This window comes from Amphibalanus amphitrite, unplaced genomic scaffold (assembly GCF_019059575.1).
Source record: "Amphibalanus amphitrite isolate SeventyFive unplaced genomic scaffold, NRLGWU_Aamphi_draft 000033F_arrow, whole genome shotgun sequence".
NCBI classification, from domain to species: domain Eukaryota; kingdom Metazoa; phylum Arthropoda; class Thecostraca; order Balanomorpha; family Balanidae; genus Amphibalanus; species Amphibalanus amphitrite.
The window spans coordinates 396858-424747 of NW_024881529.1; the positions used below are offsets into that span (position 1 = coordinate 396858).

Consider the following 27890-nt stretch of genomic DNA (forward strand, 5'->3'; position numbering starts at 1 on the left):
CGTGACCATCAGACTGAGAGAGTTGAAACAACGTCAATTGCCAAGAGAAATGTACCGCCTCTCATGGAAAATTGTGGACAGCTAATTGATCAAAAACAATGTGGAAAAAATCGCTGAATTAAAATGGAATTTGTCCATAATGTGCCACTAAAAAGATACACGGGATTTGCTGCTTAACCTGATACGCTTGACAATTGAAAAAGCTATCATTAGAAAGAGCATTCAATTCTCTCCAAGATCCAATCATCACGTTTGCATGACAAGCAACAGTATTCTTAAAAATATAAATGTTTTAAACCTCTGCAAAACGATTTTTAGCGAAAATTATCTACGCCTTTCATTTGTCTTAAAACTACGCACCTCAATTATAAAGCACATTTGACAGATTCTGAAGTGGAAAGCATGCTTATCAGACACGGGCACCTCGATGCGGTGGATATTTTTTCCACAAACCAAAACGTTTAGCCGTCAAAAAGCAATCGACCGAAATGGATAGATAACCCAACCGACACAAGAACAACCGAACACCCGCCGATCGAAAATATCCCTTTTCGCGTTGCGGAGCACGCGGGTCACCCTAGTTGTACACCAATTATGGCTAGCTGCGCACTTTCCAATGCAAAGCTCGGCTCTGGCGCACGGCAGTCCACTGACGCTTCGTAGCAGACATATGTTCTTACACTCTTATATAGCACACGTCTCATGCATATTTCGTTGCCCAGCCCATTGGTTATAAATACAAACACAGCTATTTGACCAGTATAACGCCTTATGGGGCGACTAACGGAGCGAGCGAGAGGGTGGGCCTTGCACGTGCGAAATTGCGAGGGGGTACCTCCAACTGACTTGTGCACGGCACCCTACTAACCGGTCTCTAGCGATGTGCCAAATTTGGGCACAATCGGCCCAGCCGTTCTCGAGATCTGGAAGCGGCACCCTGCACGTGCGCACGTGCAAAATGGGTCCCAACTGACTTGTGCACGGCACCCTACTAACCGGTCCCAAACTGTGTACCAAATTTGAGCGCAATCGGTCGAGCCGTTCTCGAGATCTGGAAACGACCCCTGCACGTGCGCACGTGCAGCAGCACCCCAACTCTGGCACATGGATATGCAGTGCCTAGTGGGTGCCTACCTACATGCCAACTTTGAGCGCAATCGGCCAAGTAGTTACCGAGATATTGCAACAATTGCAAAACTGACACCTCTTCGTTTTGCACGTGGCACGTGCATAAGGGGTCACCCACATGCATCGGGAATAGTCCAATACTTGGTAGAAGGAATGAAGCTACCCTACAAAAATTACCGCATGTAAATCGGTCAAGTGGTTGCTGAGATATAAGCCTCGCAAAAGCGTCCGCACGGCCGGCCGGCCGGCCGGCCGGCCGCTCATACTCAGAAATTTCCGTTAATCTAAGGAAAGACTCCGCTCGCTTCGCTCGCTCCGTAATAAATAAACAAACTCAACTGCCTCAAAATGATGCCAGCTAGGCTCCATGAGTGGATTGGGACGAGCTACTGGCATTACTCCCATAGCACCTCGACGTACCGGTCGAGAGGAGGGCTTTCAGTTTAATCAACCGCAGAAAACTAAGCACCTTACGAGCGTCAGGCACTTCATTTGGGCGTGATAAAGACGAGACGACTGAGCCGGATCGAAGATGGTTCGGCGAACGGAGCACATTAGTGACTACCGGCGCTGCATCTTCTCAAAATAGATTTCCTGGCTACATCCAAGGGCCGAGCAGTAGCTCCATCTACCAGGCTATCGATTCTATCTTACAGCCAGTCACGACAGCTACCAAGCTATTGACTCCATCTTACAGGCCAGTCAACCAATCTACCAGACCACTCACCTATTTTACCGGGTCAGTGACTCCGTCTGACAGATAATAACCAACAAAAGCAGGCAAATCAGTCATAACTAAACTAAACTTGCGCCATCTCACGAGTCAGCCGCACTCATCAGAGCACCATTCAGAAGACTCCTCGACCAAGGAAGGTGATCTTGTCTAGTGTCGAGCCTTCAGCATCTAGGCGGCGACCCGAAGACAGGTATATAAGCATCCTCAATGCAGCTCTAAGCCCCAGACAGTGACGTCAGCCCTCGTTGGCACCTCATAATCATACTCATACTCATACTCATACTCATACTCATACGTTCATACTCATACACCTCATCAAGGCTCTTGAACCCAGTCAGTGTTGGCCTGGATGAAATTCACGAAACTTCTGACGCGGGTAAAGAACATGGCCCTGCTGTTGGTCGTGCAGTTCTCGCCGGCGAAAGTGATGCCGAATTGCGTGATGACCGCCGTGTCTCTGTCCTCGGTCACCAGTGCTCCCCCAGAGTCGGACGCGCACGGGGTGGCGGCGAAATAGTTTGGCCTGGCACACAATACCTGGGCCCCTGCAATGTTAGCTTTGGCGGCGAGTTCGTTGCATGTGGTCTCGTCAGTTAGTGGCATGGTCACCGCCTGCAGGTCCTGGGCGGCGTCTCCGCCGAACTCGCGCTGGCCCCAGCCGAAGACCGTTCCCCGGTCCGGGTCCTCGATGTCGGAGGCGCGCGGCAGACACACCGGACGCACCGCCGCCGAGTACGTCAGACGGTACGGCAGGCGCAGCACGCCGATGTCGTTCAGACTGGGAGGTGCTGTGTCTCCAGGCTGGAAGTCCGGGTGCGGTTGGTAGTCGGTGGTGGTGATGGGCACCCCGGAGCCCAGTCGCAGCGCGCCGGGCACCACCCGCACCGGCGTGCCGTCGGTCGGCAGACAGTGCGCCGACGTCAGCACGTCCCTCGGCGTGATCAGCGTGCCTGTGCAGAGCGACGGCACGCCCGCGTTGTCGAGGAACAGCTGCACCGACCAGGGCCACTGGTTCTCCGCCTGCGTCGTGCCGCCCAGGATGCGCGCCTCGCGCCGTCGGTCGATCAGCGGCAGCTGGCGAACGCCGCACGCCAGCGGCGTCTCCGCGCGCACGCCGCGTACCGTACAGCTGAAGCCCCGCGCTGTGCCCACCGGGTCGGTGAATAAGCCAACGCGCACCACCTGGCCGGGCTCTCCGACGCGGCGCACGGGGCCGCCGTCCGTGGAGCGCACCTGGCTCCAGGTGAGGCCGGTGACCAGCAGCAGGTAGTCGGAGCCGCCGACCAGCAGCCGGGACACCCAGTCCATGCGGCTGCCGTCCGTCTGCACGTCGGCGCAGTCGAGCTGGACCCGAGTGTCCGCGTCCAGCGGGTAGAAGGAGGTGACGCACTTGGTGAGCGGTTCGTAGGGCGTCACCGGGTAGCCGCGACTCGTGATGACCGCCTCGTCGCCCAACTGGATCGGAATGTGCTGGAATTTGTCGCACACCAGCTGGGACAGCAGCGGCCCCTGTCGGGAGGGGAGGGAGGTCAAACACTCTCCGCAGGTCAGTGGATCAGTGGCTGGGCACGCTACTGTGGGCAGAGGGTGAGCCCGACCACTGCTACACTGCTGCACTATTGCGGATACCGCTGTTGGGCACCCGTACCCCACGCGCTGCAATTTTTAGCTTGATCTTCAAACACAAATCGAGCCGTGGCGGTAGTTAGTACTGAAAATCAAAGGATATAAGAGAATGTGCTTAGCCGCCCCCCCCCCCCGTCCCTTCCGCCGAGACGCTGACCCAGACTCTAAGCTATGTATGAATAGATGGAAGACGACGTTCGGAAGAGTCATAATCATTGTGAAAGTCTTCAAAGGCTATCTAAACTAAACCTTTGCCTTTTAATACCTACTACATACTGATTGTGGAAATCGATCCAGTTCCTAAACAATTGCAATGTCTTGTACGAAAGCAACGTCTGTTTTTTCGTTTTTTTTTTTCTCGAAAGAAGGTATTTTATAGTTCAATTTCAGAACATCTCCAAGAGTGCCGTAGATCGGTTCCACAGTGCCTACCACCTACAACTTCTAAATAACATAAATGTTTAAGTAAACGGTTTTGTACAAAAGGTTTTTGTATGTGTGCCTTTGTACGTACGAAACTAGAGGTGGCAAATTGTGGACCCGAGGACCCGGTCCAAAGAACCAGTCTGGACCCATATGGGTCCAGACCGGTTCCTGGAAATTTTTCTGACGGGTCCAACCGGGTCCTACCATAAACTATACATCTTGCACACTACACATTATTACAAAATATGAAGGGAATTAAGTGAATGTTTCTTTGCACACAATACCTCATGAGTATTCCCAGTGGGAAATAGACTGTTTTACATGATGCAACTAATGATTCCTACAAGTAGTTTGTATTAATTGACTTTTGGGGAACGGGTCCAACTGGTTCCGGTTCCAACTAAGACCGGGTCCGACTGGTTCCAGAAATGTTCAGCCGGGTCTGGCTCAAGTCTGGTTCCCAAAATTTTCATCTTTTGCCACCTCTATACGAAACATTATCATTACAATGTTATTGTTATCAGTATTGAAAAATTAAGGTATCCCTTATCTTTCTTTTCAAATTAAAACGTTAACAATTATAAGACCGTCAACCTTTTCCGTATGGAAGGCAGGACACTGCCTATAGATACGTACCGTATAGATGAGGCCTCGCACTATTTCACCCAGCGTTGGTAACATTGTGTCCGGGATCGCGCCCCGCTTTGACTCAAGTCTGGCGCAGGTCCGCGACGCTGCCAGGTCCACTGCACGGGCCCCTATAACGGCACAGGACCTCTTCCCTCCTTTATAGCCTCAGTCCCCTCCCGGTCAACGACATGACCCAGGCAGCTAAACTGGTCCTGATGGGGAGATATCGGCTGCCTGCTTATAACAGTTCTGTCCGTATCCAGCAAGTCGACAAGCGTGCTGCATAATTTAGCACACACCGGTCCCGTTTCGCACGGGCATTCTGGGCTAAAGATATACAGCCGGGCGCCGGGAAGCAGTATGGCTGTCACCTCAGACCCAGACGGGTGTTCCCCGGCTGCTCAGAAAATAGTTTGAATTTAGATCTAAGGACTCCGTTTGACAGTTTTATTGATACATAATGTACCATTAGCTCAATTATATAGATGCTGAAATGTTCACTAGTCAGTAGTTACTACCTACTCTGGACAGTTTATCATTTTGCTGGCAGCTGGATCGGATTCGGATAACATTTATGCGATCTGATGTCTCATAAATCTTAGCAAAATCCTTCCTCATGAAATAACACTGATCCTGAGAACGGAAATGAGTCTGGTGTGTTACTGCCACTTTATAAATTACCTATATCTTCCTATGTGTAAGCGATTGGCTGTTGCAGTCATATACCTAACCAATATTGGCACTGTGGCTACTTCACGAAACGTTTTCGCCTTATTTCAGTGCCGATGTCATCTTGCCGCATTAGGGTATGGCTCTCGATTGAAATGCTAAGTCATAAGGACAAAATGATGAATATGTTCAAGTCGAAGTTTTTCATCCAGATGCATTGCCGGACAGGTGCCTAGTGGTCGGAAGTTTCTACATATTGTGTTGAATTGATCTGAGCTTCCTATAAGATGCTTTCGCGAAACTTATTTCAATAGTTCCAACATTGCAGCATGTGGGATGTAGGTAATATGAAAAGAATTAACCGCTCCTCCAGACAGTTACTGTTCCAACTTCTTTCAAGTTCCATGGAGGGAATGTCGCAGCAACTCGGAGAAGGACAAGCTATTACCAGTTCCTTGAGACGCTGCATAGAAACACCCACATAGGCATTATTTAAAAAATGCGCACCGACGAGGAAAAAAACATAATGATAATAATTCCACAAACGGCATTGGCAGTTTAGCACATGAAAGACCTATTTTGAGAGCCGGCGGCGTTTAAACAACCTAAGCGAATGCCGAATGCAAAAAAAGGACTGAAACGGTCTCATTCTGCTCATCGTTGACTGACTCTCTCTCTCTCTCCTCTCTCTCTCTCTCTCTCTCTCTCTCTCTCTCTCTCTCTCTCTCTCTCTCTCTCTCTCTCTCTCCCTCTCTCTCTCTCTCCCTCTCTCTCTCTCTCTCTCTCTCTCTCTCTCTCTCTCTCTCTCTCTCTCTCTCTCTCTCTCTCATTCCAAAAGGTGCACATCTCCGTCGGTATGCCGCCCGTCGGCTTCTGGTGCGTGCGTAACGTGGACATCCCGGCTCTGTGGCGGTTCAACGAGCTCTACCTGCTGGTGGTGCTGCTGCTGGCCCCCACGGCTGTCATGGCCACCGCCTACACCTGCATCGTGCTCGAGGTGTGGCGGGTCATGCAGAAACGCCAGCACATGACCAACCAGGTGCCCACCAGGTGAGCGAAGGATGTCAAAGAGATGCCAAAAAGACGCCAAAGAGACGCCAAAGAGACGCGCTGGGCCGCGCTGAGGTTCTGGAACAGCGGCAGGGCTTTATTACTGAGGTTTCTGTGTCAGGGTAAGGTGGTTTATATTCCAAGACGTATCTATGAAGGACCAGCTTCTCGCTTCGCGCTCGCTCATAACAAGCCAAGCACATCATCTGCTCACTGGGCTAATTGTGATGTTATCTGACGCCCGCGAGTCGCGACATTACCAGGGGCACTGGTGTGACAGGGTCCCTAACCCGCTCTGGCCGGTGTGCTCTTTCAGTAAGAGTTTCGGCGAGGACCACGCTCTTGTTCTGGACGACACGGTGAAGGAGCCGGTGCAGCGCAGCCGCAGCGTCGACGACCAGGCCACTCTGCAGCAGGTGGGTGCATACGGTGTAGATTGGGGACAGCCAAAGATCTACACAAACCAATTCACAAACCCACCTTGGGAAGCAGACCCATTCAGTATCGACGATCGGGCCACACTGCAGCAGATGAATAGGTGTGGGCTGGGGAGGGGGACAGCCACGGACCCATACACGGATACCTGGACAGAAACCCACACCGGGACACATGGGTCCATACCGGGACACATGGGTCCATACTGGGACACAGACTCATACCGGGACACATGGGTCCATACTGGGACACAGACCCATACCGTTACTATCGGTCCATGCCGGGACACATGGGTCCATGCCGGGTAGCAGACCAACACCACGGAGCCTATGCCTACCTTGCACGCACACTGCAACTGATCAGAATAAAAAACCATCAATTTCCAAGGATGTTACAAAACCTTGCGTTCCTGGACCACCTACAAATAAGCGTCTACACGATCGCCTCTGTCTGGGACACCTGTCGTCATTCTGCCAGAGACTGGTGAATAGGGCGGTGTGGGTACTCTGCGGGACTCTGGCCTGTCGCCGCCGGACCTCTGTCCTGTCCCGAATGTAAGCAGACATGTAGCGCAGCCGATGGAGCGGCTTTTTGACACCTAAATGGCGCCAGAGAACGGGGTTTTAGTCAGTTGAGCTGTGTTTTCGGCTTGTTTTCTGTTTAAGTCGGCGCCAAATAGGAGAAGAACACAAGGAAACATGTGCACCCGAACATGCCGTGTTCCTTTGTTGTTGAACAGTTATCGGGAGCGTGCACAGGTTTCCTTTGCTGGAACACGTGTTGTAGGATATATCGCCTGTCTTACTAATAATCTGCGCGAAGTTGAACATGCACCGGTCCATCAATCATGGTGTAAGCCACCGCAATGGCAAAACCGTTGAAATGGTAACGGGAGTTCAATGAATGCTAGCGCTTCTTTGGATTCACTTTTTTGGCCTTTAGCTACGTCAAAATGGTTACAAACAGAGAGAAATCGATTATAATGTGTGGTACGTTTTGATATTTATGCCTAAGAAACCAGTATTCAAGTAGGGTCATTTTTCCCTTTTTCTACTGATCGAGACACTTTAATGCTATCATTGGTGAAGCCCGTCGCTGCCTCAAGCGCTCATTCATCTAAGTTAGACATCTTTTCTCGTTTCGTTCAGTGCGGAACGACTAAGATGAAATTGCATACGCCCTGTTTCAAAGTCAAACAATTTTCCGTTGAAAGTTATCCTTCAAAGGTACCTATTCAATTTGCTTCGTAAGACCTTTCCTTTATGTGTCTAAGAAAAACGAAATATTCATTTTTTACGCTAGTGTGTCCATTTACCTGTACCTTACCTATATGCCAAATACACAAAATGCTTTTTATGACAGCTTTTCCAAACGAATCTCACTCATGGAAATGCATAAAGTTTAAAGTTTACACATATCCAAATTCACTATCACAGAGTAGGTTGAAGCGTGAAGCACTGGCCTACCACCTGCTGAAGACCCTGTTCCTCTGGTCATCGCCTAAAGGATGTATCTCAACGTTGCGATGTCGCGAGGCCCTGACAGCTGTGCATTTTGACCTTTGGGCTATCCTCTATCTGCCTTGTGAGAGACTCTAACGTTGTCAGTGGTCAACAAATCTCTCCTGGCGTGCCGATCAATTTGCCAGTATTTAGTCGCCAAAAGTAGACGCTGTCAGTCGTTTTTTCGCTCACATTTTACCGCATTGTGGGCTCGCGTTTGCTGCCCGGAATCGGCCAAATGTCAATAACGTCACGTCTTTTGAGCTACTGGCTCAAAAGTCAAAGGTTAATAGCTAGTTCTTGGACGGTTTACCGTCCCGATTCTGTTCCCTATCATCCTCAGCACATTGTGGTCTGCTCCGGAGCTTTGTAGGCTCACGAGTCGGGATCTGTCGCTGTAAATATGTCGCTGTAAATGTGGCAGTGCGATTTTCTGAAAACCGTTCACAGGCCACGTCAGCCCGTCGTATCGGGTGTGACACTCCCGCTGGCGATTTCCGTCGCTGGACACTGGACAGCAGAGTGAACAGGTGGTCTTTTCTTTTCATCTATTCCGCCTGATTCGGTAAATTGCGTCTTAACTCTTAGGGCAGTGGCACTCGCCACAATTCTCCCCCATTGCTGGGTTACAGAGCACAATCAGACACAATCAATGGGGTTGGGAACTCGATTTTTTAAGAATGCATGAAAATGATCAAACTATTTTCACAGAATTTATGGTGCATACCATTGCCTCATAAAATCAATAAGCTGAGAGAAATGGGGGAAGAAAGATAGGAAACTTGTTTTGAAAAGTTCTTGAAAAAAGATGCTCTTGATGCTGTTACGTCACATGTCACCTTCTGCGGTTGACAAATAATGGCGCATCTGGCGCACCACAGATTACATGTTATTTATAGAGTTCAGTGATGTTATATCAATGGGTGAAAGATGTTGTTTGCTTCACTCTGCCATTCGCGCTGTTTTTAACTTTAAATTATGCTAAAACATTTACGGATGAAATGTTCAGTGTCAAAAATTGATGTGTCTGCCGTGTACTATATTCCCACTTAACATGAGCGCGTGATAAACATTTTATGTACCTCGAATTTTCAAATGATAAAGATGATGAATCGGAGGATGCTGAAAAGCAAAAGCTCATTCCAATATTTGGACTACTTTACGATTAAAATGTTTACATTCCTGTCATCTTATTGATCTAAGAGAGTTTAGCGTAGTGAGGAAAATCATATTGATGATTATGAGCATATTTTTAATTGACCGAATCCTCAATGTAATCTGAATAAAATGACAAATAGCAAAAATTCGGGTATATTCGATCACAGATCTTTGTCAACCGATACCAGCAGGCGCCACAATTGTAGATGTCAAAATACTTTTTGTTCAGTACACATGCACAACAGTAGATATGTCCTCAGCATGGGCGGCGCCACCGGGGGGGACGGGGGGGACAGGTCCCCCGCTATCGAAAGTTAGGGGGGTACAGTACCCCCCTATCGGCGAGGCCCGTGCAATAGTTGATAATAATGCATTGTAGAGTTATCCGTCGCATTTAATGCATCGTTGGTTAAAGGTAGTGTGCCAGCTTTCTTGGACCGTATGGAGTTAATGGCCCAGATAAGGAGAACTGGATTTTTAGAACTTATCCATACCTTCAAAACTCATGGAAACGTCTTAAATTCTTCAAATTTTGAGTACCCCAGTGCGAAATTCGCCCCGACGGGTTGTCGGTCGTACCCCAACCACATTTCACACCACTATGAACAATAAATGCACACACTGAAATCGCTATTACCGATATGCTCATCCAATCAAGTTTCGATAAACCCGTTCATCATCATCTCCTGCGGTTTCGAACACGCCTGTTAGGTGGCTTCTGATGCTCGTCGAGGTCGGAATTTCCAAATACGCGTGGTGCGTCGGGCCGCGCGCTCTGACTTCGGCCAAGAAAAATGCGTCAGCTGATCATTGTCATTTCTGCCACTTGCGTGTGGTGAAATGGGGTCATAACTTATAAGACGGCTTTTTCATATCAATTATTTTACATAAAATCATATTTCAAACCATAAATAATGTTCGACAGCCAAATAAAAGAAACAATACCAATACGGGCTTACAGTTTAAGGCTCGACATTGTGTTGTCTACGATTAGACAGCTGATAACTCATTCCCGTACGTCGTATGGTCGTAACACTATAATGACCTTTGCTTATTGTCACAAGTGCGCCGCATTCGCGATTGTTGCCCGACGCCTGTTTGCAGGTGAGCCCACTACAGTTGTTATACATATCTAAAAACCGATAAACTTTTAGGCGAAAAAGGCACTATTCCAGGCCCATTTTTGATTTTTTTTTTGCGATATTAGGTAAAAATAGAAGCTTCTTATCCTAGGAAAAATAAAATGGGAAATCTTCCAAAGGTGGCACACTACCTTTAATCAAGGCAGGTTCTGAATAAAGATTGCTGTTGGGATGTATCGCAGGGGGTCATGGCCATCTGCAAAAGGTGTGGAGCTGTGATGCCTATAAGGTGATCGGCAGGGCCTCGGGGATCGTGTCCCCCCCCTTTTTTGGGGCGCCAGGCAGGGCTATTACCTCCCCACCCCACTGCCAGACCCCATTGCCGACGAAACCAAGTTTACTGAAATTCCATAGATTTCCGTTTATACTATATGGATATTTTCCATTCCTAATTAGTCAAATTCAAGCATGGCACTTCTACCACAGGAACCATTTGAAATCTATGCCATTTTACCCCAGCACTTGTGGGGAGAAGTGTTCGGATAGAGGGCCAAAAAAGCACGCAGTAGCCCAAGACCTTATAATTGGGTAGCATCGGCTCTCTCTCGTCAAGGGGTTCGATAGCACTCTTTTTTTTTCTGCAAAACTAAGTTCGATCGGCGGCCGAACGGCTGGGGGTCTAATCGAGCCCCCCCCCCCCCCTCCGGTCGGAAACACGGAGGTCCCCAAGCGTTTTCGTTTTAATTAAATGAATCCAATTAGTATCACAACATGCTATAATCCAACTATCTAACATTCCCTGCCAGTAAAATGCAACAACTTACCATTCAAAGCTGGCAAAATTGACCCCAAAACACCACATACCTCACCCCTCGCAACCGACGCTGACGCCAAGCTGACGCCATGCTGGTTACGGCGGATGAGCACAATCTGCTTTTATAAACAACCAAGGCTGCAAAAATATCAGATGCGTTTCGCGTGCAGAATTTTTTATCACAGCCAGAAATGACAAACAATACCAAGGTTCTCATATTGTTATGTCTAAAGCGCGGATAACTTTAAATTTGAGAAAAGCGATTATAACTCGATGAAATTCAAAGAGATGTCACCTAACCTAACCTTATCGAGCCTAACCTAACCTAACCTAACCTACTGATTTTTGCCTACCGAGCTTAAAGAAACCTAACCTAACCTACTGATTTTTGCCTACCAGACATAAAGAAACCTAACCTAACCTAACCTAACCTAACCTGATTCTTGCCTACCGGGAATCCTAACCTAACCTAACCTAACCTAACCTAACCTACTGATTTTTGCCTACCGAGCTTAAAGAAACCTAACCTAACCTAACCTAACCTAACCTACTGATTCTTGCCTACCGGGAATCCAAACCTAACCTAACCTAACCTAACCTAACCTAACCTAACCTAACCTAACCTACTGATTTTTGCCTACCGGATAAGGAAATAGTTACTCGCAGGAATAGATTGCAGGCAATAGTAAATCAAATATTTTCAGGTTAAGTGGTCATGCATCAGGCTTCAGGCCTTCGGCCTGAAGCCAGATACATAACCATTTAACCTAAAAATATTTGATTTACTATTGCCTGTAATCTCTCCTAAGGCATTGCCTTCGGCACTGCACTGCTTCGCCACAAGTTGGCCACAGACGAAAACATGTACAGTACAGGCGAAGAAACGTTGGACGAAAAATGAAAATATGCAGACAAAAAAATGCACGGACCAAAAAACGAAAATAAAGAAAATGCACGAACGAAAATATTTACGAACGAAACATTTCTGAAGACTTTTTCAGAAAAGTCGCTATCATTCGTCGACAGATCTGGCGCATCTCGTGAGGCGCTTTACCGAGAAAGAAAATTACCGAATTCTCTTCTATTGAAAATTAAAAATACAGAACCGAAATTCCAAAATTATTTGTGTATATCTATCAATTTTTCATAAAAATAGTACCCCCCCCCCCCACCCAAAACCCCGGTTTCCCACAGTTCCCCTAGTGTGTTGGGTTTTATGAAGATACTACATTTCTGCGTAATGGTATTTAACCCGCGCCCCGTAGGGCTACCGGCGGACCCTACCACCCGTAGGGGGGGGGGCCGTTTCGGCCCCCCCCTAAGATCTCGGAAAGTTACCGGCCGATTTTCAAAATTCAAACGGCGTTCGATAGCCCCACCCGGGAACTACCTTGTGACCAAATTTCATTGACCTAGGTCAAACCGATGACGTCACAGGTCAGGTCAAAGGTCAGATTTTCACCGTTCACAGGCAATTCAAGAAATGTGCTGTGAAAGCGAGTAAATTGGTAATTTATTGAAAACCATCGATGGTACATTGTTCGTCAAACACATACTTTGCTATCTGAGGTCACTGATACCAGGTCAGGTCACAGCGAGGTCAGGTCACCGGGGGTCACAATATGAATGTGTCGTGTGATACATGTTTTATGGTCCATTTTACATGACAAATGCGATTATGTGGGTTAGGCAGCCTTTGGGGCCAGCCTAGGTCACGTTTTTGTGAAGGTCAGGTCAAGGTCAGGTCAAAGTAGGTCAAATTTCAAAGTTGATATTTTTGCATAAAATGGGTAGGGTAACTGTGGGGAAAACGCACCCCTGGGTTAAACGCCTCCCCTAGAAAAATCGTATTTCTTATTGACGGATAGGTGTTTTATCCTGTCTTTCAGAACAGTCAGCTGCTTGTTTACGTAGGTCTCTATTTCCGGTTCTGAGTCTTGAGGAGCAGCGTGGGTAGGTGCTGATGTTGGTTTTGGATGTTGTTTTTGTTGTTTTTGCAGAAGATTCCTAATATTTTGATGCCCTCTTTATATCACAAACCTTACTATTGTGCACATCACTCAAAACTGCGTTTTATTGTCATTCTGTTGAATATATTATGCTGCGGCGTTAGTGGCGCGTTTTTTGTCAATATTTTGTTGACTGGAAATGGAGTGGATGGGGCAAGACGCCTACTCGATGCATGGGGCAAGACGCCCCCAGTTTTCTGAAAGGGGGGGGGGGCGTTTTGCACGGTGGTGAGAGTGCAGGGTAGCGCCCTGTAGGTCGGGGCCGAAAAGGCCTCTCCCTGTCCTTTTTTGCTGATATATCCTAAACGACTGCAGATATCGTCACCAAACTTTCAGGACTCCTCCGGGCATCCCTTTCATAGGTGTAGCAACGTATCTCTTTGGTGAAGGATACCTTTCACCAAAGTTTTAGATTGGTGAAGGATCCTTCACCAATCTTGAGCAATGCAGGTGAGGGTCTTCACCAATGCTAGAACGACTGGGTTCGACGGTCGATCTAATGTTAAAAAAAGAAAAGCAATGCCGAATGGGATGAACAAAAAGGCTATTGCTAAAACGGCAACAGGTACCCAATTACCCCATCCTTTCAGTTATGAAGTGTTATGCCCACCTTCTTCACAATTCACGCCATTTAACCCGCGAGTTGCTGGGGGGGGCGTTAAACGCCCCCACTTTTTTCGCCGGGCCATAGCATAAAAACGGCGCGCCGCAGGCGCGCCAAATTTTGGGTACCTGTAGGGATTTAATTGAAGTTTATTGTGACAAAGTTTAAAAAAAAATCGTTCAGAAAATTTTTGAGATATCGAGGTTTTAGTGACGTCATGATTTCTGAGTTTTCGACCAAAAACGGCATATGTTCAAAAAATCATATAAAATCACAGAATAGACATACAGACATGCCGTAAACGCCATTGAACTGCCAATACCATGACCAATCAAATGGCTATCTTCGATTATTGATTATCGTTCCGCATTTTCCAAAATCTTGAACTAAATCTTTGCAATTTCTCGCGACTACTTCACGACCATGATACATGCATTTCTTAAATTGAACTTTTTTAGCCAAACACGTACACATATGATAAAATGCATGTCACCATCGTGTTCTACGCCCCAAAGTAAGTACCCATAAAACATGTGTCACAGGCTGCGAATATCAGTTTTGATTTTCGGGGATATGTGCCTGGCCGGTTGACCTGACCTTGACCCTGACCTATGCTTGGCTGACCCCTACATGGAGCTGACACTCTTGTAGGCCTTATATGATGGATTGTGCACCGTTTTGACAGAGTTTATGACGAGAGGCGCCCATTGCGAACAGGGGCGTCGACGCGTAAGGAAAACTGGTCCGACTTTTTCTCGGGGCCCCACCGGTGGGGGGGGGGGGGGCCCGCGAAGGGCCCCGCGAAGGCGCAGCAGGGCCCCCGCGAGCCGCAGCGGGGGGCCCCCGTTGCCGCAGCAGGGGCCCCCGTGGCCGCAGCAGGGCCCCCCGAGAGCCCCAACAGGGGCCCCCCGCGGGCCGCAGCAGGGTCCCGCGGTGTCTAGCAGGGCCCCAGAGGCGCAGCAGGGCCCCCGCGGTCTCTAGCAGGGCCCCCCGAGCCGCAGTAGGGCCCCCGCGGTCTGCAGCAGGGGCCCCCGCGAGCCACAGCAGGGCACCGCCTAGTCGAAAAAGTGGTCCGACTAGTCGGAAAAGTCGGACCGGTGTCGACGCCCCTGATTGCGAAGTCCTGAAGTCCATGCTACTGAAAGTCCGATTTCAGGTGTTTGACCTGACCTTGACCCGACCTGTGACCTCAAAATTCAACTTAAAAGTACTCATCTGAAGCGTCTCGTCGCGTTCTTTCGTTTGCCGCCTCGTGCGTTTCGCTGCGCCTATTGGTTCTCGAGTTATCGGCTGGGGGCGTTTAACACCCCCCCCCCCCCCAGCAAACGGTGGGTGGCGAAATACCCCAGCAACCGCCGGGTTAATAAACCAGTATAACGCCTTTTGGGGCGACTAACGGAGCGAGCGAGAGGGTGAGCTTTGCACGTGCGAAATTTCGACGGGGTACCACCAGCTGACTTGTGCACGGCACCCTACTAACCGGTCCCTAACTGCTGCACGTGCGCACGTGCAGCAGCACCCCAACTCTGGCACATGGATATGCATTGCCTAGTGGGTGCCTACCTACATGCCAACTTTCAGCGCAATCGGCCAAGTACCTAGTTACCGAGATATTGCAACAATTACAAAAGTGACACCTCTTCGTTCGTTCGTTCGTTCGTTCGTTCATTGGGGTTTACGGGCGCGTCTTCGTTCGTTACACCTCTTCGTTTTGCACGTGGCACGTGCATAAGGGGTCACCCACATGCATCGGGAATAGTCCAATACTTGGTAGAAGGAATGAAGCTACTGTACAAAAATTACCGCGTGTAAATCGGTCAAGTGGTTGCTGAGATATAAGCGTCGCAGAACCGTGACCGCGGCCGGTCGGCCGGCCGCTCATACTCAGAAATTTCCGTTAATCTCAGTAAATGCCGTGAATATCAAAATATATTAGCTTGTTTTTACTCGTGGGAAAGTTGTAAGACTTTGATCACGAAAAAAGAGCAGTGGAGCATACCTTTAGGTTCCAAAGGTATGCTTGGATAGTGGATACCTTTGGTAGGTATCCAAAGCGAGAAAAAAAAAACAGGAGGAGTTGACGAAATTCCCCCCCCCCCCTCCACTGCGGTAAGGTCCTGCACCTTCTCCGAAGGTTCAGGTGACTTCTCCGAGGGTTCAGGTGACATCCTTCACCAATATTTTTGGCGCTCCTACACCCATGATCCCTTTTACACATTGCAACAAAATTTTATTCCAAAGGCTGTGATAGGTTGACCACAAATGACGTCAGAATGACGTCAAGTTCTGCCATGTTCATCATTTTCTGTTGATAGATGGGGTGGGGGGCGCTTTGCACATGGGTGTGGGCGTATTACCCAGGGTATGGGGCAAAACGCCCTTTTGCAAGGGTATGCGAAAACCTTTTTGGGGGGTTAAATACCACACGCAGGTGTCTTTTCTTGGTCTCAAAACGTAGTAAAAAGAATGAGCTACATGATGGTGCCCAAAGGTTTAAGTAATCTGTGTTGGATTGAGTGTCAGAAGGTTTCGCGCTTAAGGGGGGCGTTTTTGACCTATTCACCCTATTGATTCGATGCAGCTCGTCACGGGGAGTCTAATGGTGGTCTTCGTTTTGCTCTACGAGTTCTAGAATTGCCAAAAATTGAGTTTGAAAATTTGACGTCATCATTTTTGAACAGTTTTTTCGCTATAACTTGGCCAAAAAACGAGGTATCGATCTGAAATTTGGTATGTAGATAGAAGACGGTAGGCACTATCACATATATTCCGGTTTTTTCGAAACTCAAAAAACTTTTTGGATTTTTTGGCGAATATATCCAAAAAAATGCTTTTTTGATTTTTGGGGGTCAAAACTCAAAAATTTCAAAAATTCGAGATAGCAGTTTTGTAGCCCTGTCAATTCTACACCTTTTATGTCTTGATCATTTTTCTGTATCTTCAAAGCTGTAGTCCTGACAGGTCTTCTCGCGAAGGTCTTTTTTCGGTCGAAAATGACAGAACATGACGTCATTCTGACGTCATTTGTGGCCAACCTATCATAGCCTCTGGAACAATTTTTGGTCACAATGTGTAAAATTGATGCCCGGAGGGGTCCTGAAAGTTTGGTGGCGATATCTCCAGCCGTTTAGGAGATATTGACCGAAAAGGACAGGGAGGGGCCGTTTCGGCCCCCCCCCCCCTACGGGGCGCGGGTTAACGACAATTGACATGTTGACAACAGACCGTCGTGCGGCTCCACCGAGATCGTGGTAAGAATACGATTAGTTAGCTTTTGGTCTTAAAATTATCGATCAGATAACTGGAAACCACATTATTCTTACTAAACATGAGTTTCTCTATAGAATGATGTCTATATTATAGGGATTAACTAATTTTTGAAGCGGGGACCTCCATGTGTACCGCCCCCCCTCCCCTTCTTACGTCAGCGGCTGTGAAAATGCCATTACCAGCTGTTGAAACATGCCAGTTGCTTTTGCATGAGTGCACGAAAGGGTTTTAGGTACGTGATACGTGAAAGGTTCTACATGAAAATTGAGATACACCAGCTTATCAAATTGTGCTCACTGTGGTGCGCTCCGTTTTACCTTGACTAGTCTTTGAATTCTGGGGTGAAACAGACCAGTCAGGAAGCCTGTTCCATAAGGAGAGCCACTAATGCTAAAGAGATGAGGGATGAGGTTTCCAGATACCTTCATTACCTCCCAAAGGGGTGCCCCGCCATTTGCCAATCCCTGCTGTAAGTTGTTACGATTGGAGGGTGAATATGAGAACGACTGCAGGTCGTGCCAGCTCGATCATGATGATTGATGAACACAATGGTGCCGACATCACAGCTCTACTGCCATTTTTGACGAAGTTAATCAACAAGGACCGGAATCCTACCCTGGGGCATTTCACCTGCAGAGGTCGCCGGACCTGAGACCCTTTCACTCATATTTTCAACGGTGCATGCGCTCGTTTTTCCCGCGAAGCTCTTGGTAAGTAAAATCCATCAGAAAGTGTGATCAAATAACGGCTGGTGACCTTCCATGACCTAGCATGACCTTTTGAGTGACCACTGACCACCGATGACATGACCACTGACGGCTAGCCATTAGCTGCACTCTGCCCGTTGCGATCAGGTGGTGATGTCATGATTCTGAAATTATATTGCAGTTTTGGCGCACTTGTCAGAGCAGAAGACATTCCCACTTTTCCTCCATGACTATATGATGGTGAAGCCATGAAGCTGACCAGACGTAAGATCGAAAATTAGAAAGTACGAAACGTAAGAATAGTTGGCACTGCTACTCATACCTAAGCAGTTCGCAGCTTGTAGGAAACCAGCTTTGAGTTGGCAAGACTGCAAATTTTGATTTATAGGCAAGGATGCTTGAAAAAGTGATCGATCTTAGGTGTCCTAAGGATAAGTTTGGAAACGGGATGCACCATTCGATGTGTTTTGGGTTTTGCCAAGTTTCGCGGCGTTACGTGCCTCGTTTTTTTTTTTTGCATACACGATCAGTATCTACTTATGGGATTTTCGGTCAGGCAAGCCCCCGTCCCCGTCCCCCCCTATCGAAAACCCGTGGCGCCGCCCCTGGTCCTCAGGGAAAAGATTTATGGTTGGTACTTCTAAAAGTCGCAGCAGTCAAACATAATATGTACAGGGAAAGCAGTCAAACATAATATGTACAGGGAAAAACCTATACACAAGATTAAAGTGCGTTTGTGCCTAAGCATATACGAATTTAAGATGAAACAATACTTGCGGATCAATTAAATGGGCAGCAAGTTACACTCTTACCCTGGACAAAGTTAGGGCACATATAACATTTACACTGTGCGAAACAATTAAATGAGCATATTATACATAAATGAACATTATATACGTAAATGAGCATACATGAGCGTATTATCATACTATGACTACTCATACCCTGGACAAAGTTAGGGCGCATACAGCATCTATGAAAACGATCTACACAATCACTTTTTAACGTGGTGAGCTCTTGAAAATGCTACCCTACTTTGGAAGTAGCTGCCAGGAGGTGCTGTTATCGTTAAGAGCTGGCATCCTATCGCGGATGGTGATGGATTCAGCAATCCTCCTGTCAGCTTCATCCTTACATTTGCGTACGATGCGTGCTATCAGAGTCGTGTCCGTTGGGGTCAGGTCTGGGTGCTCGTGCGCGAAATGTTCACCCATTGGTGTGCCTAGTTTCTTGTTGGTGCCATCTCGTAAGTGTTCGTTATATCGCAGTCGTATTGGCCTACCGCTTTCTCCTACGTAAGTTTTGTTGCACAGACTACATTTCAATTCGTACACTACGTTTTTCGTGTGACACTTTCCCCGCAGCCCAGCTTGACATGCGTGGCAGTGCTGTCTGCCTGAAGGACACGGTGGGTCTTTCTGACCGCACTAGCTGACCGCACACGACAGCTAGTGCGGTCAGCTCTCAAAGACCCACCGTGTCCTTCAGGCAGACAGCACTGCCACGCATGTCAAGCTGGGCTGCGGGGAAAGTGTCACACGAAAAACGTAGTGTACGAATTGAAATGTAGTCTGTGCAACAAAACTTACGTAGGAGAAAGCGGTAGGCCAATACGACTGCGATATAACGAACACTTACGAGATGGCACCAACAAGAAACTAGGCACACCAATGGGTGAACATTTCGCGCACGAGCACCCAGACCTGACCCCAACGGACACGACTCTGATAGCACGCATCGTACGCAAATGTAAGGATGAAGCTGACAGGAGGATTGCTGAATCCATCACCATCCGCGATAGGATGCCAGCTCTTAACGATAACAGCACCTCCTGGCAGCTACTTCCAAAGTAGGGTAGCATTTTCAAGAGCTCACCACGTTAAAAAGTGATTGTGTAGATCGTTTTCATAGATGCTGTATGCGCCCTAACTTTGTCCAGGGTATGAGTAGTCATAGTATGATAATACGCTCATGTATGCTCATTTACGTATATAATGTTCATTTATGTATAATATGCTCATTTAATTGTTTCGCACAGTGTAAATGTTATATGTGCCCTAACTTTGTCCAGGGTAAGAGTGTAACTTGCTGCCCATTTAATTGATCCGCAAGTATTGTTTCATCTTAAATTCGTATATGCTTAGGCACAAACGCACTTTAATCTTGTGTATAGGTTTTTCCCTGTACATATTATGTTTGACTGCTTTCCCTGTACATATTATGTTTGACTGCTGCGACTTTTAGAAGTACCAACCATAAATCTTTTCCCTGAGGACATATCTACTGTTGTGCATGTGTACTGAACAAAAAGTATTTTGACATCTACAATTGTGGCGCCTGCTGGTATCGGTTGACAAAGATCTGTGATCGAATATACCCGAATTTTTGCTATTTGTCATTTTATTCAGATTACATTGAGGATTCGGTCAATTAAAAATATGCTCATAATCATCTTATTGATCATTTATTTGTTCTTTTTATGAAAATAACTTAAGGCGTTGAGAACCGAGGTAATTTCTATCTACCGTGCCTTAACTTACCAGCAACAGCAATCTATCTACGCCCTACGGTGGCAAGGGAGACTGTGAAAGAAGCGTAAGATGGATTCTAAACAATTCTTTTGTGATATACTGAAGGGCAAAGTGCAGAGAAGAGCGTACAAGTCCTGTTTTGTGCCAGGCTGTTGCAGTAGCACTTATGAAACTCCGAAAACGATCTTCATTCATGTCCCGAACAACATTACCCTGAGGAGTTGATCGTCTGCAATAGCAGGAAGAGCTGATGCAAGTACCTACCTACTTTGAAATCCACTATCAAGTCGGTGCTATTGTTGTAATGATCACTGTGAGGTGAGATGTTTTGTGCAAGGGCTGAGTGTAATGCCCAGGAAATGACCTCCATTCGCCCCCTGACCGGTCAGGGTTATAAAATTTGAGTGGATGGCGGTCCGTTTGGGGTTCAGATGTCAATTGTATTTTGTTACTGTCAAACAATACATGTTATGCTGGCAGCGAATGTGTGTAACGTCGGTTTTCGAAGCAGAAGTTAGAACTGTAACGGCAGAGTGCTTGCGGGTCTCATCGTAAGTATTGTAAGTGTTGTAAGCAAAAGCATTGTCAATATTGTAAGTATTGTGAGCATTGATGTATGGTAGATATCACCTCACATGATCTCGGCTCAGATAACCCTCTCCGGTGTCCCTGTCAGTAAATGGCACCTGGATCATTACAGATAAGATAATTTGTCATAATTCTTAAAGAATTGGGTGGTTTTGACTCGTTTACTCGAGGTGCAGGTCGCATTTCAATACTTTTCCATAGGCTTGCAATGTAAAGGTCACGACTCTGACCTAACCTCAGGTCACAGATCAAAAATTCTGAGATATACAAACGACACATATTGCAGGTACTGTTTTGAAGACTTGATGAGAGGAAATAACTTCGTGAAAAACTCAAGCTCTGACGTGTTTGCAAACTTTTCTGAGGTGGGGTCAACAAACCCGCTCTGGTTACCTGACCTGACCTGACCCGGCATTTTTTTTTTTTTTTTGCTGAGATGTGCGCAATGAGCATTTAGGAAAAGTCACCAAATATGAGCTGAATGTCTCGCGGCGTTTGGCAATTGTACAAGAAAATCCTGAAAGGTCTCCCCGTCCGAAATAGGGTTAATGTGTATATGAAGAGTTGCAGATGCCAAACATACCCAGATCTAAGACTGCAGTTCCCAGCGCCGCTGCAACGTTTTTAAAACAAACATACATAGGACATACAAACATGTACATAGGATACATAGTATACATAGGATGACAGGCGAATAACCGCTCACGCAAGGAGCGGAGCTCCGCCCCGTCCAAAATGGCCAACAAAGCAGAGACAGAGGCAGCATCACATCTTCCATCAAAGAACTGGTTTCTGGCTTGGAAGATGAGCTCCATCTTTGCATCCGAGTCGGTGCTGTCAGGAATCAGCTGGTCTAATGGAGTGAGAGTAGTGAGACGACTAGCTATTGTATCAGAGCTGCCTGGTCTTCGTAGCATTTGCACCGATTCTTCTCGATCGGACTCTGAATTCTGTTCCTCCCGCGTATTACTTGAGGCATTGCTATGTAGCTAAGTCTTTGGCAGAGTTTTCATTATCCATGCTTTGCAAACAGTGCCATAACAACACAGTTAATTAATCACCAAGCTTCTTTGCAAGTTCCAATACAGTTGAATCGCGCGCGATTTGAGTGCAAAAATCAAGAAAAGTGCCAACTTGTTCCCGTAAAATATTTTGAATATTGACCTAAAAAAATGAGTAATTTCCAGATAAAATAACAGCGAAATCAGTTTTCGCTTGCCAATAAAACTCACAGATATTAAAGCTCCATTATTAAAGGAACATTTTAGTATATGCCATTCTTGATAAAACTTCTTAGCCACGCAATACCAGCGCAAAATAAAGAGACACTGAAAACACGACCAATCACTCCGATTTACCATAGGAAAATACATAGAAAATGTATGTCTCAACTGCGCCAAATATACAGACAGTTATATACCTACATGTGACGTCATGATTAGCCCGACCAATCAGAAGCAAGTTGTTTTCAGCCACAAATAATTAGTTTCTGAACTAACTAGGCATTTTTTTAACAAAGTGATTTTAAATTAAATCATTAAAAATTCTGAACTTTTTTATTTTACCAAAACATACAGAGCATGCAGATAGGTCCCAACCCTATTGCATAAAAGTTAACCCGCGCACCGACGGGGGTCTGCGCCAACTTCGCACCGACGGGGGGGGCGGATGACCGCCCCCCCCTGAGATCTCGAAAACGAAGCGAGATAGCGACAAGCGGTAAACGGCATCGGATACGCACGGCCAAGGTCTACAATTTTTACTAAGGTCATTTTCAGGTCAGGTCAAAGATGACGTCACAGGGGTCGAAAAAGTCAAAATGGCGGCGCTAGATATGGAGAGAGTTGTTCTCGAATAACTTTCGAATTAGTCAAGATAGGAACAAACTAAGGGCATCATCGTGATCCTCTCGTCAATCCGCATCGAATGATATATATGTTGACCTCGAAAGGTCAAGGTCAAAGGTTGACCTCAGGTCACGTGACCTCGAGGTCATCATGTATATCATTCGATGCGTCTTGACGAGCTGAACACAATGAGACCATCCACGCGTCTGTATCTTGTTCCTGTACGGAGTTATTGGCCAAAAACCTTTGGTGACCTTTGATGACGTCACATGACCTCACAGCTGCCCAACAGCAAAACAGACCTCAAGGTAGTGAAGGTTGATCGTATATGAAGTCATGTATGGTATATGGGGCCATTCCGACCCGTTTTAGTGGTAAAAACAGGGAGTTGATTTTTCCCCCATTGACTTATAATGGGGAGGTCGCGAAATTGACCTGACCTTAGGTCACCGATATCAAAATTCCGAGATATACAAATTGTAGCTACTAATGACCTCATAACATCCTGCGACTTTCAAGGGCCTCCGACATCTACTGTAGCTCTGGCACGGTGACAAAGTTGCAAAAAAGTGACTTGAGGTTGGGTCATTCAAAGTGACCTGGTGACTTGACCTTAAAAGGTAGGAGGTTCAAACTTGCACACCATGTGTAAAATTGATTAGGTTATAGTCATACCAAATTTCGCGGCGCTACGCGCCGCGGTTTTCCCGCTATTCGCGAAAAACCTCAGGGGGGGGCGGATATCCGCCCCCCCGTCGGTGCGCGGGTTAAAGCTTAACTCCAAGGTTCGTCCCGCCCACAAAATGAAATTAGCGCAGTGGCGTGCGACTTTGCGTAAAACTTCTGTAGGTACAACAGCATTCAGTGACCGATGGCAAGGTCAAACAGTGATGCTCCTTTATCAATATAGCGATATAGTGCCAATATCAAGGTCAAGGTGCATAGGCTTTAGCCTATCACCTATAAATCACCCTGTATTTTGAACACTTATTGGCTAGCATTTTGCAGTGCAATGTTACCAACCAAAAAAGTTTGCAATAATTGGCTAATTTTAATGACGCCATTGGTTCAAACTTCAAAGGAAACAAGTTGTTCTGCCTTCGAATGTGGATGTGGCAGTTGTGGCAGTCAGAAAACCGCGGGAATACAGGGAATACAGCGCCCTCGCTGTAGGTATATGCCTAGTGGGTTGGAGTGGACCGCTGACCGAGGCACCGTGCCCCCCCCCCCCCTCCCCCATCCCAAATTAACTTTCGCCGCCTCTGGCTAAAAGATTTATGTCTTTCTAATTATTTGACATTCTTCATTCATCTTGGAGTGACAACCACCCGACAAGCGTTGGACCGATGCCGCCCTTACATACAAAACCACGTCGGTTTCGTCCGCACCCCAACAGAGGACCTTTGCGGCCGTTTTTTGCTTACCCCGGCCGCTCTGGCGGGTGGCTCGGCCGGACTGATTGACCATTGAGGACGTACCGCGTAGGCGAGCCGTGGCTCTGTGCTGACCTCTGGCCGCGGGGTGCCTATTCGGTGCTGAATCGGCCCCCTCGCCGCTCACTGCAGCTGAAGACGTCAGAGCGATCAGCGAACATTGGACTGGCGGTGTCAACTGCACGAGATTCTACCTATCCTCAAATGGGAGATATTAACGTGCTCACTGCCCCACTGCGACCTCCCACGTTTGTCCATTTTTAGGTCTTGTAATTGGTTTGACACGGTGATATGCATTTTGTTTAGGTAGGTACTCCGAAGTTGTCCCTCATTGTTCGAAAAAATCCCATCGATGCTTTTTGTCCGCCTACTGAACCGCAGATATATTACATTGCGGTTGACGGTATACTGATTACAGAGCTTTGTTCCATCTGCGCACACAAGCCCGGTTGCCATGGAAACCAACAATATTGATGCATCGAGCAGAACACTGGTGGGCAATACAGCCTGTTCTAAGGACTGTCAGCCGTGACCAAGAAACAGTACCGGAGAGCCCACAGTGGAAAACAAACGAGGCAGAGGACAGTCCTCCGTCTTACACATTCGGTCGGAGGGACCTTAGCATTGATAAATTCGATACCGTTTCAGGGCTAAAAATTGTTTTAGACTTGCGAGACTCCATGACATGACAAAATAAGCTGTTAATCCATCTCGAGATTGCCTGGATGTGTGCAGCGTAGCATGACGCAAAAGCGAACGGCGCTATGGTCTGAGAGTTGGCCCTGACCTCGCAGCTGACCCCTCTTACCCTCTGACGCCGTTCCTCGGCAGCTCACGCGGATGATGGTGGCCGTGGTGGTGTTCTTCCTGCTCTGCTGGGCGCCGCTGCTCATTTTCAACGCCCTCCAGTCGCTGGACGTGTTTCCCGTGCACGTGCCGGGCCCCGTCAAACACCTGAAGACCGCCTTTGAACTGATGGCCTACGCTAACAGGTCAGTGAACCTGGTCAGGGCGGCCAGGGTTGACAAAGGTTGCCAGCGGATGTACTTAAAAAAAAAAACGCTTTGAACGTTCAAGCTATATTTGATAATTAATTTAAAAAAGAGCTCTGCACTGTATTCTTTGCTCGACTCGCTTTCATATCAAAGTGCTACTATTTGCACGTCAAATGATTTCTCTCTGTCCTTCAAAAGACCATCACACATCTCTCCACTCCCAAGGCATTGCATGAAGATTCCTAACACTTTCTTTGTTTGTTTTCAGCTCGGTGAACCCGGTGGTCTACGGCTTCATGTCTCGCAGTTTCCGGGAGAGTTTCCAGAGATCACTGTGCGGCCAGAGACAGCCGCACGGCATGAGACGGGATGCGTCCAAGAGCTCCAACTTGACGCACCTCACATCACTGCGACAGCCGGCGTAAGGCTCCCCCCCCCCCCCCACACACACACACACATACACTCCGCCCTCGTGTCTGCAGAGAACCTAATATCTTCCTTCTTCCCTATTCCTTCATAGAAACAGCCGGTGTAAGGCTCGCTCATCCCCACCCCATTGTGCTTGCTAGGACCGTCCATAAAGCATCCCTTCGCTTGCCTGAGTCAGCCCGCGTGAGGCCTGCCCACCCGCGCACTCCCTGCGCATGCAGAGAACTCTCCTCATTGCGACAGCCCGCTGAATCCCCCTCCCCCCCCCCCCCCCGCCCGTGCCTGCGAAGAACCTCAATATAGCATCCCTCGCCTCAATGCACTAGCCTGCGTAAGGCTTCCGAGCTTCCTGGGCTTGCAGAGAATCTGCCTTCCAAGAACCTTCCGATGGCCACAGCCCGAATTAGGCTCGCCCTGTGCCTGCCAAAGGTCTCGGTCTAACGCCCCCTCGCCGCGAAATCCCGCGTATGAAGACTCCTCCCCTGCCCCTCGGCCCCTGTTATACACGCTAACGACCAGCTCAACGGCTATTTATACCGATCAGCTCAGTACCTTAATAGATCATTATGGTGTCAGAAAACTGAAGACAATTGATAACAATGTTTTCTGCCTCTTAGAAAAAAAAACTGTGGTATAGTTATATGCGTATTTTGCTTGCAATATGATTTGTATGATATATAATACCGTAAACCGGGGTGAGTTGATATGGATTTTGAGGTTTTTCTAGATTTCATTAAAAGCCACATTCATTTACGGAATTCTTTCTGCGCCAGTTTCATGGCACATGCCTTGGGGAGGCAATCAGCAAAAATGAATAGAAAATGTATATATTAAGCCCCTTTTTTAAAACGCCAAAGTTCATATCAACTCACCCCCTGGGGGGTGGTGAGTTGATATGGTTTTGGATTTTTCAAAATTTCTCGGCTAAAGAAGCTCAGAGGTGAATTGATAAAATGCCAGTGTTTTAAAAAGGATGAGAGAACATATCCTGAAAGAAACCATCAGAAAAATGGTAGTAGTTTGGCAGCAGACCTCACATTCATGAAAACGCAATCATGTCCAACACAGCGCTATCAAAATGGCTTGATTTTAGCAGCATCATTTTTTCGCTTTATGATACTTAGTTTTATTTAGAACATTCTGAACTTGGCTAGTCACGTGTCCTCAAACCAACGGTATCAAAACTGACAATTTATTTTGGAATTACAAGTGTATTTTCTTGTAGTAAAAACACATTGTCAGTTGCGGGTCAAGGTTGATATGCCTCTGACAGAGATAATGGATTGAAATGAAAGAAGACATATACTTCTGAGCTTTTGTTGACTGGTAGTCAACAAAACATTAATGAAGTGAAGTGAAGCGAATCTAATTCGGACTGTATTCTATAAGGTGAAATAAGCGACATAAGACAGAATTCGGCATCAAAAGCCAAAATTAACCCTCGCAATTATAGGCGGTCGAACGGACCACCTCGGCTTTTCGCACATAACTCGCGCAAAAAGCGGCCGATCGCGACGAAACTTTCAGTACCTCTCGAGTTTATCAATTTTACACATGTTCTAAAGATTTCATGACCCTGACTCAAATGGTTGTTGACTTGTGACCTGATTCTCGAGACCATGCTTGGCCGGAATCGCGATTTGGCGTAGTCGGCTCACATTATCCGCGCATTTCCAGTCTTTTTGTGATTGTAACGTCCAAACATGTAAATGATGTTGGTCCCACGCAGTATTGTGGGTGTCAACTGTCAAGGTCACCTGAAGGTCAGGTCAGGTCATTGACCTTTGGTGAACTCGGTTCACTTTTTGGAGGTTTACATGTTTCTAGGGTAGTTTTTTTCGGGCCGATTTCGAATTTAACATGCATTTGATCATTTACGAAGTAGTTTTAGTGCCTTCGTAACATGTTACGACACCGTCAGTGGTAGTTGACACTTGACACTCCCTATGGATAGCCGGCAGGACACCTACTGGTTGACCTGACCTGACCTGGCCTAAATGTACGAAGACATCTGTGATCAAAACTAACATGACATTCGTGATCAGCAACAGCTAAAAAATAATAAACTCGCTTTACGAACTTCAAATAACCTCCTATTTTCCCGACTTCTGGGTAATTGACCTGGCCTGGAAGGTTAACCAATGACCTAGGACCTTAAAGTTGGCTATCATCGGCTTCCTCGCGTCTTGGGCAACACGCTCATTTTTTTCCGCGAAGCTCT

The 27890-nt window shown here is 47.2% G+C and overlaps 2 protein-coding genes across 2 annotated transcripts in view; one reads left to right on the top strand and one right to left on the bottom strand.

The window, feature by feature from the left end:
* LOC122369016 (QRFP-like peptide receptor) overlaps positions 1–27890 on the top strand; it is a 118583-nt gene that overhangs the window by 84543 nt on the left and 6150 nt on the right. Inside the window, exons 4-7 of the mRNA XM_043343376.1 lie at positions 6054–6265; positions 6582–6681; positions 25077–25237; positions 25509–25661. Of these exons, the coding sequence (XP_043199311.1) occupies positions 6054–6265; positions 6582–6681; positions 25077–25237; positions 25509–25661 (626 nt within the window). The remainder of the gene's footprint in view (positions 1–6053; positions 6266–6581; positions 6682–25076; positions 25238–25508; positions 25662–27890) is intronic.
* On the bottom strand, positions 1378–4658 carry LOC122369006 (tryptase gamma-like). The gene is made up of 2 exons (XM_043343365.1): positions 4553–4658; positions 1378–3373 (listed from the first exon to the last, which is right to left on the bottom strand). Exons 1-2 carry the CDS (start codon positions 4595–4597, stop codon positions 2180–2182), a joined length of 1239 nt encoding a protein of 412 aa, XP_043199300.1. The 5' UTR covers positions 4598–4658; the 3' UTR covers positions 1378–2179.